The sequence below is a fragment of the Zalophus californianus genome, chromosome 5 (assembly GCF_009762305.2).
Source record: "Zalophus californianus isolate mZalCal1 chromosome 5, mZalCal1.pri.v2, whole genome shotgun sequence".
Classification (NCBI taxonomy): Eukaryota; Metazoa; Chordata; class Mammalia; order Carnivora; family Otariidae; genus Zalophus; species Zalophus californianus.
In genome coordinates, this window is record NC_045599.1 from 104,650,983 (window position 1) to 104,675,831 (window position 24,849).

Sequence of the window (24,849 nt, forward strand, 5' to 3'; positions counted from 1 at the left end):
TCCTTTTAGTGTTAATATATGTGCTCAACTACATTGCTAGTAAAATGAGTAAGAGTTCTATTGATGTCAGCAGAAGCCTCTGGATAAGATTTGAAAGTTATAGTTCCCCTTTTTAATTCTCCCACTTAAAAATGTGACCATCGGTACAAAGGCATCATTCGTCCTTCAACTGAGTGTGGGTTTTCCCCCTTTGCCTCTGATCTCTCAGTCTTAGTTACCCTGTATATAACTGTGACAGTGTAGCTAATATTTCTCAGTAACAGTGAGCTTTTGGAAGGATGACAAATGTTTACACCTGAAAGTTATAAAAATTCATCTCACCCACAAATGAGTGTATTTATTTTGCCTAGTAATCAGACACAAGCCATGTTGGAAAACAAGCGAGCAGACCAAATTCCCTTTCATGGCCCCAGCCAGTCCTCCACATGTAAGAGAGTAGACCAGAGAACAACCTTTAAACTTGCAGTATAGGATTCTTATTCTTCATAGAATAACACCTGATATATTCTGAGTAATTGGATAAAGCACGAAGATGCCACTATGCATCGGGGAAAGGCTACTAATTGCTTTGTTAGCCATGCAGGCTCTCCTGGGCACAAAGCATGCTTGGCTTCTGACTATTACTGACCAGTGTTCTAGGCTTCAGCTGCCACTTTCGAGCGGGTGGGCTTTATCTGCTCCTCCCAGACTTGTGGGGAAAGCAATCTTAAAACTCCACAGGTGGGAATAAAATAAAAAAGGCTTAATGTGTTTTCCTACTGAAATCCCAAATATTAACTTCTATATCTATAATTACGTATATATATAAAATTTTCTTTTTTTTTCCTTTTTAAAAAGCATACTTTTAATAGATTATTCTAAGTTCCTCAGGACTTTCACAAGTTTTCACTTCAACGATTTGTAAAATTTGGTACTTATTCCACAAACAGGTAGCCTTTCCTTACCTTTAAAACAGTAGCAAAACCCAAAAATACGGTCATCAGTTTCTTAGAAGATATTATTAAGCAAAAATTAGTGTCCTGTATACAATGATTGTACCATTAACGCTGAGTTGCACTTTTCAGAATTAAATGAGTAAAATCATTTTGAAAAGCATTAAAAAAATGACCTCCTTTGTATTACTATTTTTCTGATCATATCTCTATTTAGCTTCCCTCAATTAGCATGTCATTAGAATGAATTTTCCATGTTCTATTACATGTGATTCTAGCAAGTAGGGGACAGACAGGAAGATGGATCTCGAACAATAGGCCAACTAATGTCTATGAATCATAGATTTGCATCTCGTATCTGTACACGTTTGGACTATGTTAGAAATAATTCTATTCTTGAAATACTTAAAGATATATTATGCCTTTCACACACAAGCCTACCCTCTATTAATGCAGTTTATATTTTTCTTGTTCTTAAAATTCATTGGTCCAAAGTACTTTATTACGCCGGTTGGCGTGCTTTACTGCTGATGTTCCTTCTATTTTTCAGAAACATAAAAATAGCAAAAATAAAATTCTCAAGCCACTGAAGGCAAATGATGATGTTTGTACTGTGTGGCTAAGAGGGAAAAGCCATATTCAAAATGTCATCTTGCTAATGTTACAGATTACGGTTTTCCTGGCTGCCTATAGATGTGGAAGGGGTACTGTTTGTTTACCAGGCCGCCATGACCCTATTACACAAACCTGTCATCTATTGTGTGGCTAACAGTCTTTTAAATTGCAAATCTGATGCTCTTTAGGGGGCTTTAGGAAAAAAATTCTCACTTTCCACACCATCCTATTTCTCTTGATTTCTTGCCTGTTGTAAGTGGAAGTTGGGATGTGCTGAATTTGCACCAGGGGTGCAAATGCAGGCTCAATTATAAGCATAAAATTAGAGTCTGTTCACCATTAATCAGCCTGGCTAATTGCTATGCACCACCATTAGCCATATGGTGTGAAAGACAGCTTGCTCTCCCCAAGATGAAATTTCTTCGTTGCAGACATGAAATAGTGAGGGCCCTGGATTTTAAAATAGCTTGTTTTAGATATTTAATTTCTAAACAACTTTCTATAGTGCTTTCTATCAAGGCTAACGACACAATAAAACTTTGCATTTATGTCACAAAAGCTGTATGTTTATAGCACATTGGAGCTATGGTAAGGGAGACACAGAGAATTTAGATCAACAAGAAAGGGCTTGGATGATTCTGTTTTGTTGCAGGCAATGAAAAAAGAAAAACCCCGAAAAACACCAGGGAGTTGTGTCTCAGGTGGTTGGAAATTTAAAAAAAATTATTTTATTCTATTGAGAGGGAACCCCATTGCATGAGCTGGCTAAAGGACTTACTGCCATTAGATTATAATTACTGCCTCTCTTTGAGACAAAACCTCTTTGACTTGATGGCATAGAACTCTTTTCATGGAATTTTGGGAAGGTTCTGCATTTTTGGTGAATTGGAATCTATCATACTGATTATCATTATATTTTGCTAATACTTAGTTCTTTAAAAAAATATGCCCCCCCAAGGATTTTTTTTAAAGTGGGAATCTATAAGGGATTTGATTATACTGCATCTCAACATCCTGTGTTTAAATGTAAATGGAAAATAGGAACTATGCTTGGTAGCTGAGCCCTAGTCCCCAGCGCCCCGCTCCCCAGGCAGGCCAAAGCCGATTTTCTCCCTTTCCAGTGCACAGGACGATTGCAGGGGTTGAGTGCTCTGTTTAGGAAAGCATTCTTTTTCTATTATCAGTGCCCAGGCTCTTATGGGACCAAGAGTTCCCAGGGCAAGCTCAGGGCAACCCCTCGAAATAGTCTGTTCTTTCTTCCTCTTTTGCTGGCTTGTTCTGATTTTGTCCTTCAGATTTCTACTTAAGCATGGTTTCTTCATGGAAGTGTCCCAGGCCCTTGGCCTGAGTTATGTCTCCTTGGTGTGCACTCTTATTATATCCCATGCTTTTCCTTAATAGCACTTAGCACACTGTAACTGTGTGTCCAGGGCCTGTCCTTCTTTGCTGAACTAAGAGCTCCTTGAAGGCAGAGAAGCCCCTCAGCTTTCATCTCTGCTTTAGTTGTCCCATGGGTGAAATGGGGGAGAAATGCTACTTCTCTCATAGGGGGTTGTTAAGATTAAATGCTATAATCCCCATAAATACTTACCACGGTGCCTGACACATAGTAAGTACCGAGTGTCTATTGTTATTCCTAATAGGAATAGCAGCACTATTAGTAATAACACCAACCGAAGCAGAAGTAGTAGTCCCAGTAGCAGCAATATCTGCAGTGTCTAGCTAAGTACCTGGTACATAGTTGCTCAGAGTGAAAGATAATAAGAGAACATTGAAGGGAAGGGAAGTGCCTACTACAGCATTAACATACTTTGTTCATTCGAGGTATGGTGGTTAAGGATATTTTCATTCATTCTTGTAGCACCTGCTATGTGCAAAGCACTGTGGAATGCAGAGCCAAAGGACTGGTCCTGTAGTAGGAGAGGTACAGGTTAGCCTGGGAGATGAGACCTGTCAGCCGACGCCCAGACTGCACTGTAGACAGGGTTGTCTGTGATGAGGGGTGAAGCAAAGGACTGTGGCTGTTCAGAGAAGGGAGGTCGTACCTGAAGGCGGGTAGTGGCCTCAGGAGTGAGGAGGAGGGTGAGATAGGAATTTTAGAGGGTGTACGAAGAAGTGTTTGGGCCTGTTTGTTGGTGGTCTGGCAGGATTTCTCTGGGGAGAGAGGCTTGCAGGTGAGTGGGCTGTGGCCTGGAGCTGGGGAGAGAGGGTAAAAGATAACCAGCGGCAGAGAGGTCTTTTCCCAACAGCGGAGTTAAAGCTATGGGCTTACGTGGGATTGGAAAGGGTGGGAGACTAGAAAGAGTAGAGACCATGGGTGCATTCTTGGGGAGTGGTCATATTTAGCAAGGAGGGAGAGTGTGTTCAAGAATTAGGAGAAAGAACCTTGAGCATTCAGGGCATGGAAATAAAAGGAGGGGGTTTCCAAGATGGGGAGCCATCCATATTATAAGTCCTGGGAAGATCCAGATGGACTTGAAGAGAGAAAAGTACCAGAAAGTCACTGGTGAACTTTGAGAGAGGACATTCAAGTAGGTGGTGAGGCCTGGAACCCAGATTTTATGGCAGGGAATGATGGTGACTCTGGCGAGGAGAAACATGGGCAGTGAAGAAACTAACTCAAGAGAAAAGGAGATTTTTTTTTTTTTTTTTTAAGGGAGTGGGACAACTTGACAATGTTTGTAAACTAAGGGAAAGTGAACTTATCACTATTAATCAGACTATTCAGATAATTCATGTATCTCATTCTGTAGCCACTTGGGCTAAACAGGAAAGATAATCTTGTTTTCTGGTGTGAAGCTTAGAGATTTAGGTGATGCTTTTCTCCAGTTGAGAGAGCCTCTACTTCTAGGAAAGGATTCCACGCCTCTAAGATGAAGATCTGCGAGTCCCATGACTGGGAAGCATGTAAACATTGCTTGCCCTGATTTAAGAAGCTGTGTGTCAGCTCGCTAGAGATATGCCACCTGTGTTAGGCTGCTAAGGAGGAAACTCATACGTTTGCTTTTCCCTGGGTGTGTGGAATTATCTGGGAGATGCCCGATCCTGCTGGGGAAAGGGATGCTGTCTTGAGTCCACAGTGTTTGTAGGATAGCAGGTGCTGGGGACCCACCCCTGTGACTCACTCCACTTTGCCTTCCTGCCACTTGAGTTTCAGGTTAAGAAAGGATGTGGAGTAGTGGGCTTCCTGCTCGGTGACAAAGCCAATCAGGAAACCCCAAGCCCCCTGATAGATGCCCACTCTGGGGGATCAAATGCCAGGGCTGTGCCTGGTACAATAAGAGCCTAAGAAACCGTTTTCAATGGATGAAGATCCATCGGTCACACAGTGATGAGGATATAATTGTCACTGTGATTTCTTTCATTAACATGGTAACTTATCTCTTAAAGTGCTCTCACATCTGTTGTCCCATGTACTGTGCTGGTTCAGCCTGAGTGCACGCCTGCTTTAAACCTAAGCAAATCTGTTCTCCCTTCATCCTGTCCTGTCTTGTGTGTGGTGGAGGTGGTGCCTACCTTTCTTGGTCCTTCTGAGTTCAGTAGAAGGAACCAGGAGGCAGCTAGGTTTAGAGAAGAGATGAAAGAGAAGGGCGAGAAAGACTCGTGGTGGGGAAGAAGGACTGGTTCTTGCTCAGCGTGGCTCTGGGCTCAGAACTAGGAATCTGGAAGGCGGGTAGATGTCAGCTCAGTCTAAAGGAAGACATTTCTTCCCCAACTTACGGTTGATTTTCAGTTTTTTAATAGGGAAGTAATACCGCAATAAAAAGCAGAAGACCACAGAAGGATGGAAATAAAATATATACCCTCCATTCCTTCCCACTTCCTATTCCACTCCCTACAGGTTACTTTTGGAAGTTTATATTCATTTATTCAAAACATATTTCCCGAGGGTCTCCTGTGCCCTGGTCTCTGTTCTAGTTGCGGCCTAGAACAAAACAGTCTAAGACCCTGTGCTCATGGACAGGCAGACAGCATAGAAGAAAATAAATATAAAATATAATGTGATGGGCGCCAGGGAGAAAAGTGAGACAGGGTGAGGGAGAGCCCTGGGGCAGTCAGGCAGGGAAGGGCTTTTTAAGGTGGTGACTTTGCCTAGAGATTTGAGTGAAGTGAGGGGTGAATTGGCTTGCGCCCAATTCTCTCTTCCTCTCCCCTCCCCCTCTCTCTTTCACTCTTTCATTTTTTTTCTCCCAGAAATAGGACCATCCCATACACACTATTCAGCAGCTTGGCTTTCTCGATTCATAATTTGATTTAGACTTCGTTCCGTGAGAGTGTGTCAAAACCCACTTTCATCCTTTTTAATGCTGCACATAGTTCTGTATATACATGTATATACACACATATATCTGCATATCTATGCATTTTAAAAGTAGGGTTCATCCTGTAGACCGTATTTGGTCACCACTCCAGGTGCAGAGCAGTGCCCAAGACTCCCAGTTTGGGAATGATGACTGTGATGCAGTGACATGACCCCCTCCTCACCCCCCCAAAACAGGAAACCTGTGGGGAGGCCATTCTTTGTACTTTGCATAAAGTTTTATTTTTTATAAGTGTTATGTGAACTTCAGCCCCTTCATTTTGTTTTCTCTTCATTCCTTCATTACCTCCTTTTATTCCTGTTCTGTCTTTCCTTCCACACTTCTGTTCTTCACATCTGCCTTTTCCCCTGGATCCCTTGGGGCCCAGCTGAGAAGTGGTTCTCATTTATGCTGTGCTTCAATTCATCTGGCTGCGCTCAAGGGCATTTTTATTTTAAGAGGATGAAGAAAGACAGTGCTTAAGTCAAAGGACCAATCTCATGTCTTGTGTGGCACTTGCTTGGGGGAGGTGGTTTGGTGTATGGAGTGGGATGGGAGTGAACCTTCTTTCCGTCGGTAGTGCCTGATCAGAGGGTCAGCTTGGCTTCCTCTATCTGTCACCTTCCTATTTCCTTGGATCGCATTTCCCCCAGTACATTACATCATTCTTGAAGTCATTTGATCAGTCAATCAATCATCAATCAATATTTGAGCTTCTCCATTCTATTTCAGTCCTTACACTCCTTATTAGGTAAATAAAATTGACAGTTTCTTCCTTTATGAAGCATGCAGATTAGTGGGGAGCACGGTGAGAGGAGAAAGAGAGTAATAAAACAAACATTGATATAAGAATATAATTTGGATTGTGTTACATGTCCTGAAAGGAAAAACCAGAAGGAGCCTAAAGGGGGTCAGGACCAGCCTCTCTGGAGAGGGAGCATAGAGGCTGAGGCCTGAACAGCAAGTAGAGCCTGGCTAACTAAGGAGGGGCTGGAGGAGGAACAGACCAGGCGGGGAGGCTTGCCCAGGCCTAAGCCTGAGGTCAGACTGAGTGAGGCATATCATAGAGACTGAAATTGGCCAGTGAGGTTGGAGCTTGGCAGCTCAGAAGAGAGTGACAGGAGGCTGGACGGTGGTCTGGCATCATGGCATGCCATAGAGCTATTCTGAGTGCTGGGGGAAGCCAGTAATAAGTCTTGGGCTGTGAAGTGACACAATCCCATTGACATTTTGAAAAGAGCCTTCTGGCTGTTCTAGGAAGTAAAGCATGGAGGCAGCAAGGCTAGATGGGAGGCCACTGCCGAAGTCCAAGCAAAGAATGAAAGTGACGTGGATGAGGGTGATGGCAGTGAGGAGAGAGAGAAGCAGGCATGACATGGAGATTCTACTCTGAAGTTGCCATCATGCCAAGAGCCCCTGGAGGGCATGAGTCTGGACAGGACCCGGTGAGGGTTCTACCATTGGCAACTTATGTTGCCCACTCACTGTTTGAAGAAGAAAAATGGGGGGGGGATGGAAAACGATGAGGAGAAATAGGTCTTCCCCACCTACTGGTTTTCTCCCTGGGTAAAGAGGACATGGGATCTGTTGATAGGCAGCTGTTGGAAGCCTGCTGCTTCTGCAGAACATGGGGCAGGTTTGCTCAGGTTCGGAGGAAGAGGAGGTCGGAGGAGGCAGGAGCAGGGGGTGATAATGATGCTGCCCTCCATGGAGCACTTAGTAGGACCAGTCGCAGAGCCCAGCTTTATACCCTGATTGCATTGAATCTGCGCCCTGACACTTCGAGGTGGGCACCACAGTTGTCCCATTGCACAGATGAGGAAACTAAGATTCTGTGGGGTAGAGTACCTTGCTTCAGGTGGTACAGGGAGCTCTGTCTGATTCTGGAGCCAGTGTTCTTAACCACCATGCTCTTCTGGCAAGCCCTTAAAATGTAGGCGTAGGGGATCAGAGTTTAGGGATGATGGAGTTTAATTTTTAAACTATCATTTTTTTTTTACAAACATTCCAACCACTCTACTTCTCATTCCCTTGTTTCCTCATCTCTCTCTTGGGTATTGGGATACTTTGGGCTTTCTAGCCCCATAGTCCTGGTATATTAGAATGTAGGCCTAAAAGGAAATAGTTCCCTTTGAATCAGAAAGGGAAAGGTGGATGGAGTGACCTTCAGCTGGGGCTTTAACAAAGGAGATACAGTTCTTAGGATTGCTTTCCGAAGATAGGAGAGACAAAGAGAATTAACACCAAATTTGGAAGCTGATTCTCTTCTCAGAGATATAGTCAGGAAAGAGACTTCCCAACTTTGGTGAAAGACTCTCCATCCAGGAGTATATTTCTGGGTCCTGAAAATGAAGTTCAGTGTTTGGTTCTCTCCAGCAGCTTTCTAAATTTAGGCCCTATGATTCACTAAGTAAAATGTGTGTGTGTGTGTGTGTGTGTGTGTGTGTGTGTGTACACATGCCTGTGTAAGAAAGAGGGAGAAAAGTGCATATTTTATTTGTGGCACGTGATAATGTATAACCCTTGGATAACTTCCTCGCCTCTTTGATCAAACATGTGTTTTATAGTGTGCCCCTGGGTGTAGACTGACCAGTGCACATATATTTTATCTGCAAACAAGTCTCAGATGGATAGTTTTCCACTGACCGTGGGTAATTTTTAAAAAGCTTAATTCCACCCCCCCCCACCCAGAAGCATCCCACTTTTACAGAAATGACAGTCTTTTCCTCACAGCTAGGGTGTGATTTTGATAGTGGGTGATCTTCTAGCCCATGGCTGTTTTTTCTCTAACCTAATTAAGAGCATCTATTGTCAGGGCTGTGCTAGCCTTTGGATCAACTGTATATAATGCATCCAGAAAACTCAAACGGTGGCCAGCACAGGACACAGAAGCCAGACAACATGTGGTTCTCCACTTTCCTTTATCTTGCCTCTTCTTCTTCATTATTATGTTGTACTTTTATTCTCATGAAGATGGTTCAAAAGCAGACAGTTACAGCTTTAGGATTTTGGGCGGGCTGGGGTTGAAGGAAATGTCTCCCTCGAAAGAGGAAGGAGAAGAAAAAGAATCCATTTAATACAGAATTACTGGAGGGGGAGAAATCACTCATACCTCATTATTGACGCGTTCCACACAATTAGTGTGATCTTGAGGGAAGAACGTTTGAGCCACCCACAACCCTGAATATTCTCATTGGGTAGATGTAATAATAATGCATTTCACAGTGAACTCTTCAATACTGTGGGCAGTGATGGGGAGACCCCATCTTAGGGGCTGTCAGTCGTGGCTCCAGGAGAGTCCGTCTTCCTCCCTCCTTCTTTGTTCAGGGAGAGGTTAAGCCTGGCCATTAACCCATAGACGAACCACATAGCATTTTCTGTCCCAGGGATCCGTTGATTGCCAGGTATGGCTTTGTGGTAATTCTAGCATTTGCAACCCAGCAATTTGAACCTTCTGTCTGCCTAAATGATGATTTCACATTGTGATGGTTGTACTAAATCCTTTCCCTTTTGCTCCATAGCCGCTGTTGTGACAAGAAGAGCTGTGGCAACCGAAATGAGACTCCCTCAGATCCAGTGATAATTGACAGGTAGGGACCACTCTACTTTCACTGGATTCTTATTCCTCATTATAATGAAACACCTGCCTTGTGTCGCTCATGGGCGAGGGTGAGGAACGCACGTGGCCAAAATTTGCCTGTTGGTCATGACTAGTCTGCGCCGAGCTTTTGCGATCCCTGGGAAAACCAGTTGGAATGTTCTTTGGAGGCCCGTGTTCTTGGATTGCTTTGGTTTTGTGTCTGATTCATGCTCTTAAAGGAATATTTTTCTCTTTCCTGACTTTCTGTGGCTCAATCCTCATGCTGTGCCAGGAAGCTACAGAAATAAAATAATAATAGTTTGTGATTTATGAAATGTGGTTGGGTGCTTATAAATATTTAACTTTTATTTGAAAAATGTTTGAATCATTATCACTTTTAGCTACAGTAGTTCTATTGGACGTAATCCATCTACATTTTAAGGTTTTATTTATGCATAAAAGCAGTTCTAAGGAGATCTGTGAACCAAGACTTTCTAGTGTTATCTCCCGGCATTTGATGGTAGCTCATACTGTATTGTAAGTTGATTAATTTATCCTGCTTGTCTTAATTATTGTGTTTTTAAACAGATCCATATTACTAATCTGACATGACCAAGTAAATCACTATAGAACAATAAATCTCTTTTAGTTGTTGGGTGCAATTTGGAGTCAGTGTGTGCACATATTATGCGAAGTCGCATTCCAAATATTCATTTTACATTTTAATTATTGAAATTCATTGTATGGAAATATGTATGATAAACCATTTGTTACATAGCATTACTCATTGAGAGTTAAATGGCCTGGAAGGTTTATAGTTACTGTCAGTTGTCAGCTAGGGAAAGAACTAACACCCTCCACTAGCTGGAAAAGAGTCTTGTAAATTAGACTGGCGGATCCCTCATGGAGGAAATTAACAGCTGAACAAAAGTTCCTCTTTGGGTTTGGTAATGATGATTTTTACTGGAAAAAAAACACAAAACAAAACAAAATGAAAAACAAACCTATCTATCTGTCTTTCCAATTCTTTACCTTTTGGGGCTTACTTTATTGTTTTTCAGTTAACTGAAAAACTGCTTCCTGGTAATTTATGTCAAAACATTGATTTGTTGATTTGGATTCATGTGATTCTCCAGGCTTCAACCCAATTTTGGTTGCCCACTAGCTTTATAAAAGCTTACGTTTCAAACAGGTGTTTTAACTAAATATCTCTCTAATATTCACCCAAAACATACACCTTTGCTTGATAACTGAGTCTTAATATATTTGATTCCAAGTTAATACACGTTTTTCGTGTGCAGTGAGGCTGTATGCCGCCTGTAGGGTTGGAACAGCATGTTTATGTGTGAGAGCAGACCTGCCATTTGTGTAATTCCTTTTTTCTGCAATGGAAGATAAATCTTCAAATGAAAAAGGTCAAAACTAAATATAACCTTTATGTTGTTTGTTTTATTTAAATCCATCTCTTTGAAATACCATTTGTTATTTTAAGCAAGTTTTTCCTAATGCTTCTGTTAAAAAGAAAGTGTTCTGATCAAAGGACCAGCCCAAACAGTCCCCCAAACTTGGAAACTATAAGCATTCTGTTCTGCCGCGCAGTTCCTTTTTGCGTAGATCGTGACAAGCAACCGTACCTTGCCACCCGCAATGAAAACACTTCTTTTGCTTGTGAATGGGTTAAGCTTTTAAGTTCTTCATTTGGTTTTAAGCCGTGACTCTGATATAGAAGGTTGATATGACTGTGGTTTGAATAACATTTGATTTTGACCTGTTCTTGTGGGTTGCGATGGCATAAGAAACTTGACTCAGCAGCACTGTAATTAGCCCGGCCCGTGTTTTTGAAACAGGATTGTGTTACCTGGATTGCATTAGTGTGGCTTCTATTGTTGCCGCCTAGCATCTGTCCCAGTAGGGTACTTAAAACCTTTTCTTGGCTGGGGTAGTTCAAACAATTTAGGCAAAATAAGTATGCACTTTATACTGTTGGTGGCTTGAGAGATATTACTCATGACATTTCTCCTTTCATTTTTTCCCTTTTTGGTTTGACAAAGTAGAAAACAGTGTGTAGCCAATGTTGGTCTCTTAAGAGAGGAGTATTTTAAAACCGGCTGAAACCCAGTGGATCTGCAGAAGCCTCAACATATGTTTATTTGCTGGCGATTGCCACTGTCTCCCATGAACTGTCTTTTCAAGCAGTGATGCCAGTTGATATGCAAAACCCCATTTAGCTATTTTTATTTGCATCTGAGTTTTCAGAATTTATTTGTCCTTGAGTCTGCCAAAGGTTTTAAAAGCTCCAGCCCTGTCTCTGCTGATATGTGAAACTTTCATTTTTAACAATGAGAGAAGAAAATAACAACAAGAAAAGAACTCACACGAGGAAGGGCAAAATAGAGAAGATTTTTCAATTCCATAAAATTGCTGCAAAGGAAAAAAAAATGATGGCAACCGTGTTTGAATTTCATAGTTTCCAATTTGATTCTATATTACCGATTGCATAATATCTGCGTTACGTGCTTAGGGTTTGATTTGCTTTCAGATTTATGGATGTGAATCTCTGCATATTTTGCAAAAATAGGTTATGGAGCCTGCATTCAGTAGCAACAGTAACTGTTTTTACAAGATGCATACAATATGCAATTATGGAGCTGAAGGTACAGGCAATCACTGTGTTAGGATTTAGCATAGTTTTAGCACGAAGTCACCTTTTGGGCACCAATAATTTTTAGCTCCCTTTGCTTGTCCTTCGGATTTTGGAAGAACACTGCTATTTTTATCAGTCAAAAGACTTTTAGCAGTGGTTATTCAGGAAAACTATTTATAGGATAGATAGAAGACATTTTCTGGTCATACAGCAATGGTGCAGGCTAAGCTATTTCTGTGTTAAATTTTGGCTGTATTTTTTGCTGCCAGTGATTTGGGGACATCAGCTTGGCATAGTCTATCAAAAAAATGGAATTAACAAAATCAGCAGTTGCATGTCGTGATTTAGAAAATGGGTTTCTACTTCCTTCTTTTATAATAGCATGCAACAAAGTAAGAAAAATATGACCCAAATTCTTTTTACATTTGTGACAATTTGTTAAGTCCCTTCAAAAAAGTATAGAGGAAGATTTCTGCAAATGTAGAAGGTGTGCATGTGGAGTTGACTGCCAGGTCATATTTCGGCCTGATGCCAAATGGCTTGATTAAGAATTATAAAGACCAGGATGTGCCCAACGATCCCAGTATTTGGGCTGTGTAGACATGCAAAAAGTCATATGTGTTATGTTTAATAACCGATGACCAGGAACTAATAACAGCAAATTTCATTATCATTGAGGTAAACGGCTATGTGTGGTAATTATTGTTAAAGTAAAAAGTAAAAACTGTCTTGCTGTTATTAAATTAAGGTGGAGATTGATTTAACATATTCACACAGTAACTCATATTTGAATTTAAAAGGTTTGCAATAAAATCCGTGTTTAGAAATTGAATAAATTGTAGTTTTATTACCACATTGGATATCCTTGTGTCCTAACCTTTTTCCTTGGAGTTATCTTAGTTCAATAAATAAAACCTCATTAGACTATTCCCATTTCAACGAGTTTATTAAATTTTGCAGGAGTAATTAGCATAAGCTGTGCTAATTTTTCTGGAAGACTAATGAGGGAGGTTCTTAATTAGGTTTACTTTGTAAGAATCAGAAAAGATGGTAATGACAAAAGTCACACAGGGTAGTCCGAATTGGGAACCCAGTTTTTCTAAATCTATAAAAAAAAAATCTTCCCTTTTCTACATGGAAACTTCTTTATAAATACTTGAACTGAATATATTAAGTGTGCAGACTGTTATTCTGTATCTAGTTGGTTAGGGTTACCATCCATTCTTGATTTGCTTCACAAGACTCTTTATTTTCCTATCCTTGATTCACTGAACTATCTTAGAGCAATGACATGGGTGAATACAGATGGTCTTACAAGAACATTTCTTTCTCTGAATTATACTATAGGATTCCTTTCACACAGAGCCCTGAAGTTTCCAGTCAGATTAGTTGTGCTTATTTCCAGGAGGGCAGGATAGGGTATGGTTCAGTATTTGTTTATTTGGTTGGTTTTTCAATTTAGGATCAGTGTGATTGATGAAATAGACCACTAAATAAAGGGACAAAATAAGTTCCCAATTCTTCACGTCCTTGCACGGTGGACCCTGGGTAGTTGACAAGTGGAATTTTTTTCTTTTAATAGATAGAAATAATAAAGGGTGAAATTCTTCCTCAAATCATGTTTTCCTGTCTCATGTGAATTTAGACACAGTCCTTTTGAGATATAACGTGGCTTGAATAGCCTGCACATATTGAGTTCCTCACAGCCGGTGTTAACATGGATTTTTAAAGCCTGTTGACTAATAGACCTCTAAAAATTTTGCATTTCCTTATTATAACTTCAACAGATTTGTCTTCCTTTTCCATTTATAAGATCCTTATATCTATGTTCGAGATGTAAGCTTGTGATACATTTTAAAAAATACATGAATTTTATAACGTGAAAAAGTTAGCTTATTTAGAATCACTGCTCTTTAGGCCACACTGACCCAAGGGTGTCCTAAAAAGAAAGAAAGAAAAAAAAAGCCTATATTTGTCTTTTCCAGGATTGTCTAAGGATCTTCCACATCTAGATCACTTTCATTTAGGTAACACTAGTTGGATTTTCTTTGTGATTATTGTCTGAAATAGAATGTTCGGGAGTGAAAATAGTATAATGCTTATTTTACCTGTTGAATTTACATGACATACAGCATATGAAAAGCTTGACCCTGTCAGGGTTGTTCAGAGAAGAAATTTTTCTTAAGATCCATTCTTCAACTGAGAAGTATAAATGCTATGACTGAACTTTTTAGAAATGTCCAGTGTTGTCTTGTCAACATCTAATTGCCTGATTAAATTGGCCTGATGTATTTATGTAAGATATACATCCACCTGTATAACAGGAAGACAATAGTAAAACTTTAGAATTACCATAGAGTGGGGTGGGGTATGTAATAAAGTCCTCACCTCTGTGAAAATAACATATACTTTGTTGCAAATGAGGCTTTTCCTCAGAGTTTCATTTCACTGACCTTTCAACTCATTATTTTGGCCTCTACCCAGTTTTTAGAAGGACCGACCACTGCACATAATCACAATGTAAGATATACAAACTGCTGTCTGGGGTGTGAACAACCAGAGGTGAAATTGCATTTCTTGGGAGTTCTGATAAGCCTTTATACCATCTGATTTCCTAACCTTGAATGCTCCGTTAAAATAAAAGGAGGAGGAATTCACCCTTTACAATTGCCCCAGGCAGGATAATTGCTGTCTTCTTGGTTGTATTGAGAGGTTTGCCTTTTTCCAAAAGTGAAAAGCCAGTACTGACATGGAGCATTAATTTCTGGTTGTTTATTAACCCTACTGTATTTAAACATTTGTTTTCTCAGTGGGAATTCCTATGTGATTATTAGCGATGAGGCTGATGTGAGAGCGTATCATTCTAAATTTTATCACATATCAAATAATACCATTCTGAATATGAGATGAGCCGTGTACATTTGTGTGCAGTTTGCTACCATGATAAGAAAACAGCAAATACAATAAACCAATAGCAGTCTGTATTCCATTTGCTATCAGCTATTCCCAAATACACAGCCAGGATGCATTAACATGCATTTCAAATATGCTGACATTATATCATAATGCAAAGTACCTTTACATGGTATAATACTACTGCAGACACTGTATAATGAACAACAGTGGTTTTCCTGTAAAGGAAGTAATGGCAGCAACTTCCAAGAAATGTATTTAACGAAGCTACAGAGAATCAGCAGTGTTATGTGTGTAACTGGCCCGGGTGTCTGCTCGTGGTGGGGGTTTTTAATCCCATGTCTTCATAACTTTGCTTTTGTGACAGTTTTGGAAAAATACAGAAAAGCAGTACAAAGTCCCCTGTGTGTCATCTAACAACTTTGCATAGTCAGTTTGTGATGAGAATATATTACTATATTAAATATGCTTTTACTTTTCTAACCGAAGTTGCTTAGAATGGGGAAAAAAAAAAAAAACCCCAAAACGCTCTCCAAGTGCAACTCTCCATTGATAAATTCCCCTCACTCCTCCCCTACTGCGGGCACCTGACCAAACTCTTAGGAAGAGTTGACCGATTTTAAAAACTCCATTTAGAGTTTTCCTTCATATAAAGAGATGGTATTTTGGTCATTTTAATTGGTATGAGGCATTATCTGAAATAGACTGCTAATTCCTCATTCTCTCCTCTCCCCCATCCTAGCTTTCCTTTTACAAACTGGGTAACTCTACCCTGTTCTGGACAATATAAAATTGACCTAAATACTCCAATTGCAATCAATGAAATATGGTGAACAGTACAGGTTTGTTTTTGGTTGCTTACTGGCTTTAAAGGTGTGGGTAGATGAAGATAAATCTCCCTCGCAAACTCTCCAGTTACAAGCCTTTGTCCAGAAGCAAATGAAGGTTTTTAACGTTACAGTACTTATTGTAATAGAATTTTAATTGCCTTAATCCTGCTAAAGTGTGAAGCTGAGTGTGTGTGTGTGTGTGTGTGTGTGTGTGCGCGCGCGCGTGTTCTTCATGAGGAGGGAATCAAGCTGGAAAAAAAACCCTGCATATTTTTCAATGGGGGATGGGGGTCACATATGGTAAATGATGCAAACTTAATGAACCTGATTTGGGGGAAAAGAATGCCACCGGCGTTTCATCCATGTAATAGATACTCCACTTTCAGTGGGAACAGAGTGGTCTTCACTGTGCTTTGGGGATTTTTATTTTTGAAGGTGAAGTGCTTCGTTTCAGTTCCAAACTTGCCTGCAAACCCTACTTGGAAAGACTTAACTAGACAAGCTGGCAAATTATATAGCTTGATCCCACACAATAACCTCCAAAATGGCACTCGGTAACTATACCATCCCGCCAACTGTTTGAGGCACAATAGTTTTGTAATATAATATAAAGTAATAGTGTTAGCCAACACATCTTTAATAAGATATTGTTCGTGCCTTTGCCATATGCTACAGAGCAGCCTCTCACTCGGTGGGCCTTTTGATTCCTCTCAATAAGATTATTTCAAATACTCTAATCCTGAATCATTGACATGAATACAAAAGCCTAGTGACATCTAATAGATGCCTCTTAGCTTTGCTTTTCCTCTTGTTCCTTTCCTTTTTCTTCTCTTTTTACCTGACAAAAAGCTTATAGACACTTGGGCTCTGTCTCTCAGTAGCAGCATGGGGGGCTCCTCGTGAAGTATAAAGGAGGAAAAAGGACTGACAGAGGCCCGATAAGCTACAGAGTGAAGGACCATAGATTAAAAGTAAATGCCAGTAAATCCTACCCTGTACACTTACTTGTTCTTTTATTGTTTTCTTTAACACTTTCAGTGCCAGGGCAGAGAAAAAAGAGAAAATAATAATCAAATTGCACGTTGCATTTTAAACCTGGACATGGTTGCTATACACATCGTAGAGGGTTTTGGCAAGATTCTAAGATTTTGGTTCATGGAAAGTTTGCAGTGGTTTAGAAAAAATGCCCTTTTAATCAATATCAAGAATCCCTCAAGAACTTTTTGCTCATTTGCTGCTCGATTGACCAAATATTGATCCGATGTGTGTGGGGAGGTGGGTGGGTAGACCAGAAGAGCCCTTGTGTAGGGTGTGAACACTCATGACATGGCATTTCAGGATTGAAGTATATTTTTCTTGTCTGTCTTAATCAATGAATTAGAAATTAGCAAAAGGAAATGTTAGGATATTTTGTTCCATGATATTAGCTGCTCCTTTCTCGTATGGCCTAGGACCCGGCTAGTGCCCTGAGGACTCTGCCTGCACTGGACGGTGCTCTCCTCTCAGCTGACAACTTTTCGAATGGTCAGAGGTTGTTTTCTCCTCCATCTTTCCAGAGCAACCATGATTTGACTAACACTTTTTTTCTTTTCACTTTATCTGAATATCGGACAGTCATGCTATTTGCAACTTATTTATTATTGTTCAATAGAACAATAGTTTTCTCCTACTTTTCATATGCTTCCTTTTTATTGGTATTGTGATGTTAGTAGTGTCTTAAAACACCATTCTTAGTAGTCTTGGATGCAATAGTGAAGTTTCCTCACACAATGGAAAGTTAGTTTGAAGAACCTTGGTCCTGCATCAGGTTTGGTTTCTGTCACATCCACATCTACACACACCTACGCGTACACACACACACACACACGCACACACACATGCAATCTTTACAACGACAAAAACAAAGATGAAAAATGAGAAGTCTCTTTTGTATTTATTAGAAAGATCTTTAGAAAAGAAAGTTGGTTATCTTTGAAACTATTATAGACAATGTTGCAAACCCATGTTTCTCTATACAGTCTTGGTGTTTTCTTAAAGCCAGATTATATCTCAGATGAATGGTGTACATCTCAAAATATCTTTAAAAAATTGAGTCCTTCTTTCTGTGGCTGTAGGAGTGGGACTGTCCTATTCTGGCCGTTCCTATGGTGTCTTAGAGACCAGCATCTGAGTTCTGGCTTACGAGCACTGTAACACAAAACAAATAAAATCCTTGACCATTAAGAGTATCATAGTTGCTTACATCTGAATTGTACTTGAAAGCTTTAGAGATCTTTATGGTATAATATTTCAGAGGATTCTCTCCACACACAAATGTGAGGGCACAAATTAACTCCATTTTACAGTGGGTAAACTGAGGCACACAGCCCAAGGAACTTTATTAGTGACAAAGCGAGTGATTAGAAATCCCATCTCAGCTCTCAGCCTGATTTTTTTCCCTCCTCAATTGCCCAGTAAAAAAAAAAAAAAAAATACTGTTTTTAGCATTTCATGCTAAATGTAGTCTCACTTATTTTTCTTGGTATCCATAATTCATCCTTGGTCCAATGTATTAATCTAAACCTTTGTATCTAAACAATTTTTCTTAGGAGATTTGGCCCTTAACTTTTGGGATTAAACATCATAATAATATGACATGTAAATTGTTGAACCCGTTGCTGGGACAATATTTGAGTTCTCATGTCCTCATCTATTTTGATGAGTAAACCATTGTGTGTTTCACTGGGAAAACACAGGCACTAATCCAAAGAGAAATCTGGGACAGGGCAGAGTATGATGGAAAAGGCATCGATTTAGGAGTCCCTTAGCTGAGGATCAGATCCCCTCACTGTTACTTACGAATACCTGAGTCTCCGGGGGTTCAGCTTTCCCATCTTTAAAATGGGGAAAAGTCATTTCAGTTTTGACGATTTGTGAGGGTTAATATATCTAGCACAGGTGGGGTACATATTAGGTGCCTGAAGTCATATCAGGTGCTTGCAATTTGAACATAATATATTCTGTGTGGATTGTTATTCTTAATGTGTTGATTGCCATGGGACTTTCTTCTAAGCAGAGTTGCCTTACTGAAGTTTATCATGGTAACTAAGTCCCCTTGGAGGAGGATTTATTTAGTCATTTTTTTTCTTTCCACAAATATTTATTGAGCCTCTACTCTGTGCCAGTCACTGCTTTCAGGGTTGGGGATATAACAGTGAATAAGACACACGTTGTTCCTGCCCTCATGGAGCTTACAGTGCCTCAGAGTTGAAAAAAACAAAACAAAACCCAATAATTTGGAGTATTAGTGGTAAGCAAAGAATAAATTGATTTTTTAAAAAAATAGAAGACTGCTATTTTCGATGGGGATCGTGATCAGAGGAAAAATATCCCTGCGTTAAAGTTGCCTTTTAGCTTTTACTCCGTGGTATTGAACTTGGGCAAACTCTGGGGCTTTATTGCAGCCTACAAGGCAGTCTACACACTGGTTAAGACTTCAGGTTGTGGATTCAGAGCACCTCGGATCAAATCCCGGCTCTGCCACTGTTGACTCTGGGGCTGTGGGCAGATCATTGAACTTTCCAAAGCCTGTTTCTTCATTTGTAAGACCGGGGTAAGAATCGTAGTTCTTCCTCCATAGGGTTGTGGTGAGGAATAAGTAGATAACACATGGAGGGTACTTCGCACAACACCTGGCACATATATCATATTAAAGAAGATGGATGTTATTTTCAAAATAAGGGCTGCAATGAAGAGCTCTCTAAAATCTTTCCAGCTCTGAAATTCTAATTTTAGTTCCCTCTGGTATTGCTGAGGCAGGTGAACTCTTTAGGAGGTAGACTGTAAGTCCCAGAGGGCAGTGATATGCATGTGCTGGTCACTGCTATATCCCCAGCACTCGGCTCAGAACCTCACTGCTATGTAGTAAGTGCTTGGGGTATGTTTTTGTGAAATGAAAGAAAGGATGAAAGGAGCTAGAAATGCAGTTGTTGAAGCTGGTGGTCTCATCTCTCTGCATAAAGACAGGCTTGTTATAACTACACAATAAAGTGAAAATGCACTGCCATTAAAGAATGATGAGAAACAGAAAATGTAAGATAAAATATTAAATTTGTTACACTTAAAAATGTTAATCTTCACACGATTACCATGCAAATCCCCTCATTGCCTAACTATTTAATTGATCAAGTAAATCACAGAGCAGACAAGTGAAAAACCCTGCTGTTGACATTCTCACAAAGCACATTTTCAAGAATATATTCTGTTAACTACTATGTCTATTACACACGATAACATGAATTTGAAACACACACACATACACAGGGCATCCTTTGCAAACAAGCAGATTTCAGAGAGTTTGGGAGAAAGCTTTATTTTTTTAGGGTAACTTTTGTGATTCCCATTATTATATCAAACGTGAAGCCAGTATTTGGGTAACATGTTTCAGCAGTGTCTTTGTTTTATATAATGTTAGATGACTTAAGAATTCACCCTTTTTTCTTTCAGGCAGGTATAATTGACATGTTACTCCAGTGATTGAAGGGTTAATGAATTCTCTCTCTCCAACACCCCCCCCACTCTCTCTTCCTCTCTCTCCCTCCCCCAACCCCCTTGTCCCCCCACCTCAATCCCATCATGTGCCTGGTTGACTCTGAAAGAAGGGGCTTGAAGTTGCCCACAGGGCATCCCTTTTCCCAGCCTTCTGCAAGGCCACCTGGGCAGACGGGAGCTTGCCTCCTGTCCTTAGGACACAAAATCCAATCAGGCAGCGCGTCTGCTGGGCTCTCTGACCTGCTGGCTGGCAAGAGGGAGGGGAAGCAGAGACCACTCACAGTTGATAGGCTGCATCACTGTGGCTTTAGGGGGCTCCTGCGTTTACTGGTGGAAGGAAGTTCTCCCCCATTTCCAAGATAAGGTGCCATTCGTGAGAGCAATGTGCTGAACTAATCAGGTTAATTGAGAGGCCCTGGATCGTCCTCAATGAGCCCATCTCTCCTTCCTGTTAAAGGCAGATAGTACAGACAGATTACACGTACTTTAGTTTTTCCCCCAAAGCCCATGAAATCTGCAGGCGTGCAGGGACTGTAGGCTAAGCTAAATGTCATTTGGGCCATTCTAAGCATGGGTTCTTATGGAACACCATGGCTTTATACCAAACAAAACAAAACAAAAACAGAAACCAAGCTTTCCTCGAGATTGAGAGGCATGACTTCAAATGTCTGATTTTTTTCTTCTTCCTCTTCTTTTTTCATGTTAAAATAATCTCAGATCAACCCAGGATGGCTGTTGAAGAATCCAGATGGATTCCTCTCTGGCTATTTTATTTAAGATTGAAAATTAAAAAAAAAAAAATCTCCTTGTGATGTGTCATCAGCGATAGGGAGTTTCTCGGGCTGTGTTTCGATTCTTCTGTGTCCAAGCCGGACGCTGGGGGCTGTGGCCCTGACTAATGGCATCTTGGTCCTCCCCCTGGAGCAACCGAGTGGAGAAGAAAATAGAGCTGGCTTCAACTGAATCCCGTGAAGGGCGGGGGCGCCGTCTCCCTCTTCCGCACTCCAGATGATTTGTCATAGTTTACTTTCAAACACTATCATTGACTATTCTTTCTTTCGACCCACCTCCCCCCCCTTTTTTTTCATGGAAGTTCCAGGAATGACTTTAATTATCTCCACAATCAAATTCTCATTGCTGCCTCTGTGAAAGTGTGTAGTCATAGATGGCAGGGATTATTTTCTTTAGCACTTGGGGATAGAGAAACCGGTTGTTTCAAAATGAGAACCAGCTGGTTCCACAGAGCCCTATTTAATGGGGAGCCACTTTGTACACAAACCTTCGCTCAGGTGGGTCATTACGCCAAGCCCCAAATCAGCAATGTTTGGTCTATCAGCCTTTATTAAATGTCGAGTGAGGAGTGATTTTGCCGATATGATGATAATAATAATTAAAAAAAACACACCCTGCATCTTTAATTTTGCTTCTGCTGAACACTTGGATTTAGAAGAAGCATATCTCAAACTTCTTCCTATGGTAATCATATTGTAGATCTAGTTTACCTCTGCTCTCATAGATGGCTGGCGTGTGCACGCCTGCGCGCGTGCACGCGTGTGTATGTGGCTTTAACCCTCTCTAAATCTAGAAAATAAAATTAAGCTCATCTTTCAACATAATCTTTTATCTGACAAGTACAGTAGATAGATGAAAGGTAGATAGCCAAGTTGTGGGTCCCATTAATAGAACCGATTTGGAGGGCAGAGATAAATGCTATTATCAAACATCTTTTATGCCATCCTGTAAAATAAGAATGAGGTGATATACCATATATATTTTGCTGACTTTCTCACTTGTAGAAATTGGTTTGTTGTCATCCCATGTTAATCTCTAGCAGCACCAAATTCAATGTGAAATGAAGAAAGTATTTTCACTAGTTGACTGTACAAAATACTTTTGAAGCATGCAAAGAAGGAAAGAAAGCATAAAAGACAGAATCACGGTAGATGTACAGTTATGAGAATGATTTGTTTTTAGAACTCGGGTTGCATTTTTCTAAGATAAACTAATTTTGGGGCTGCAGCATTGATTAAGTCAGGATTTGAAGGATAAAAAAAGCAGCTTCATAAAGATTTTTAAAAAAATCTAACAATGTTGTTTTACAAATGTAAGAGATTACTTTGTATTATTAATAAAAATACATGGCTAATTAAAAATATTTTTTATATTGACATCAACACAACAAAATAATTTGAAGGAAGGGTACAAATTTAGAAATTTTTTCTCACAGGGAGTTTGATCAGTAAGTCCAGCCCTGGTTATATAGTCCCGTTTTTTTTTAGAATTTCCATGATTTGAAATGTGGTTTTGGTAAAATCCTATCTAACGATTTTTTAATTTTTTGTTTATTTACCAACTACTTTGATTATGTAATGTCTCTTTAGTTCAAACTATAATTCTATTGCATCTTTCCTATATCTGTATTTAAGGAAAATTCTGTGGGTTTTTTTAATATAAAAAACAAATAACTGTTATATTTCCAGTCACTCAAATTTGAACTGAATTTTACTTCCTGTTTCAAAGGTCAAGGCAGGCTGACCTCAACAGCAGTGTGGAGGCTGCTGAATTATTCATATCATTGACTTTGTGTCAGCTTCCACATTTGTGGAGAGGGATGTTTTATTCATTTATCTCATTTAGGGTTCTTCTCTGCACCTGTTTCTACCATTAAGTACCCTGTAATTTGCATTTGATGCTAATTTAGTTTCATATCAGCCTGGTCCCCCCTTGTTAATTTAATTTTCTAAGACCCTTTTCATTACAGTAGAACTGTTTTCCTCTTTAAAGCAAACATCTATACAAGTAATTGTATAAACTGCCTTTTAAATAATATCTTTTAGAAGATTCCATCATTTAATTCCTTAATTCCTATAATTAGCCACGGTTTGATTAATGTTTCAAAGGGTTAAATTAAAATGCAGAATTACTCAAATGCGTACTTGAATAATTTCTTATATACGGCAGTGTTCGCGTTTTGGTACTCTTCCTGATAATTCTCAGAACAGTACGTCTTAACAGCAGTAATTTTCTTTATTTAGAGTGCGGTTTAGTTTACTAATAGTAGTTTCTTTCAAATCATGGTGCTTTCAACATTACTTGTGAGATGTTAGTTTTTTTCTTTCATCAAATTGCTGATAGACAGTGGCTTAAAAATGTTTCTGCAACATGAATCATGACATACCCAAGATAATAAGGGCAGAATTAGGTCTGATTCTTTGATATATCATGGAAGTTTGGTATTCTGAATTTCAGGAAACCGTGTTACATTCTATTACTTTGTATTTCTCTCTGCTGCTCCGAGTAGACTGCCTGGGTAGTCCTCATTTTCCCACACACAGTGGTTGTAGCGAGCTTTTGTTTGTATCTATGAGTCCCCATTGGGCTTCACTTGCCAGCTAGATATTGCAAAAATTAGGAGTAAGTTGTGTGAGGAGGTCTGATTGAAATTGTGGCTACCCTGGTAAGGAGGAGCCATGTCCCTAGAGTGTTCGCTGGGGATTAGGAGGTCATGAGAACTAGCAACTCATATAAACCAGGTATGCAGCCTCCTGATTGTTGGGGAAAGAACTCTACGTCAGTGCTTTCCCTGTAACTGTTTGGGAGTTTTTTGACACAAACGTGTGAGTATTCTTACAGGCTCCCTTAGAGGTGGGTATTTAAAACAGGGGTATGAATTATGAATTCAAGTTCTATGGTACATGGAAATGACAGAGAAAGGAAAAGTTGTGGCAGGGGCTGAATGTTACTAGGCAGTTAGTCCGAACTTTGCAGTGACCGTTCTTTCCACTGGGTTGGTTTAGTTTTATCTGTTGCTCATATTCTCTGGGAATACTAAATGGTGCTGTCGCTTTGGATTTCCAGAAGGATTTCAGACCTATTGAAACTGGAGTTTGAAGGTGGCTTCTCTTGTTCTTTCAGTTATAAATGATTCCGGGGGCCTTCCACAAACAACTTTGCAATTGTGGAAAAGTGAAAGGGAATCTCAATTTTTTAGCAGACATCTTCATCTGTCTGGTTTCAATACAGGGCCGTGGGTGGACTGCATGCTTCCCACAGGTCCCCTTCAGTGGTGGACTTCTCGGGTATGCCCCATCACAGTGAATTTTTCACATCCTATGGTTTATTAAGCTAGCTTTGTGCTTGTGCTGGTGGGCCTAAAACAACATGAGAGTTTTCAGGATTGAAATGTGGGATCTTTATTCATTAACACAACGTTTGCTTACTGATCGTCTCTTCCCCCCATATAGATATTCTCTGTAGCTTGGGCAAGTCTGTGAGTTCCACCAGAAAAGTCTGCTTGAGGTTTGATTAAACAGCTGGGTTTAAAAACAATAAGGAATGTTTGCAGAGCTTTTAAGAATGCAAAATTTTCCCACCTGAGCCTAGTTGGTGCTTGGCATTCTACTGTTAGACTCTCATTGCTTTAGCTAAGAGCCTTTGATCTCTCCTAAGACATATATAACTTTGGGGGAGGCTAACACTTTAATTCGATCACTCATTTACCTCT

At 40.0% G+C, this 24,849-nt stretch overlaps 1 protein-coding gene across 5 annotated transcripts in view; it reads left to right on the forward strand.

The window, feature by feature from the left end:
• Positions 1-24,849, forward strand: part of EBF1 (EBF transcription factor 1) — a 391,542-nt gene that overhangs the window by 14,708 nt on the left and 351,985 nt on the right. For all 5 annotated transcript variants that reach the window (XM_027605969.1, XM_027605968.1, XM_027605970.1 and 2 more), the window contains exon 6: positions 9,370-9,438. In XM_027605969.1, coding sequence (XP_027461770.1) covers positions 9,370-9,438 — 69 coding nt within the window. The remainder of the gene's footprint in view (positions 1-9,369; positions 9,439-24,849) is intronic.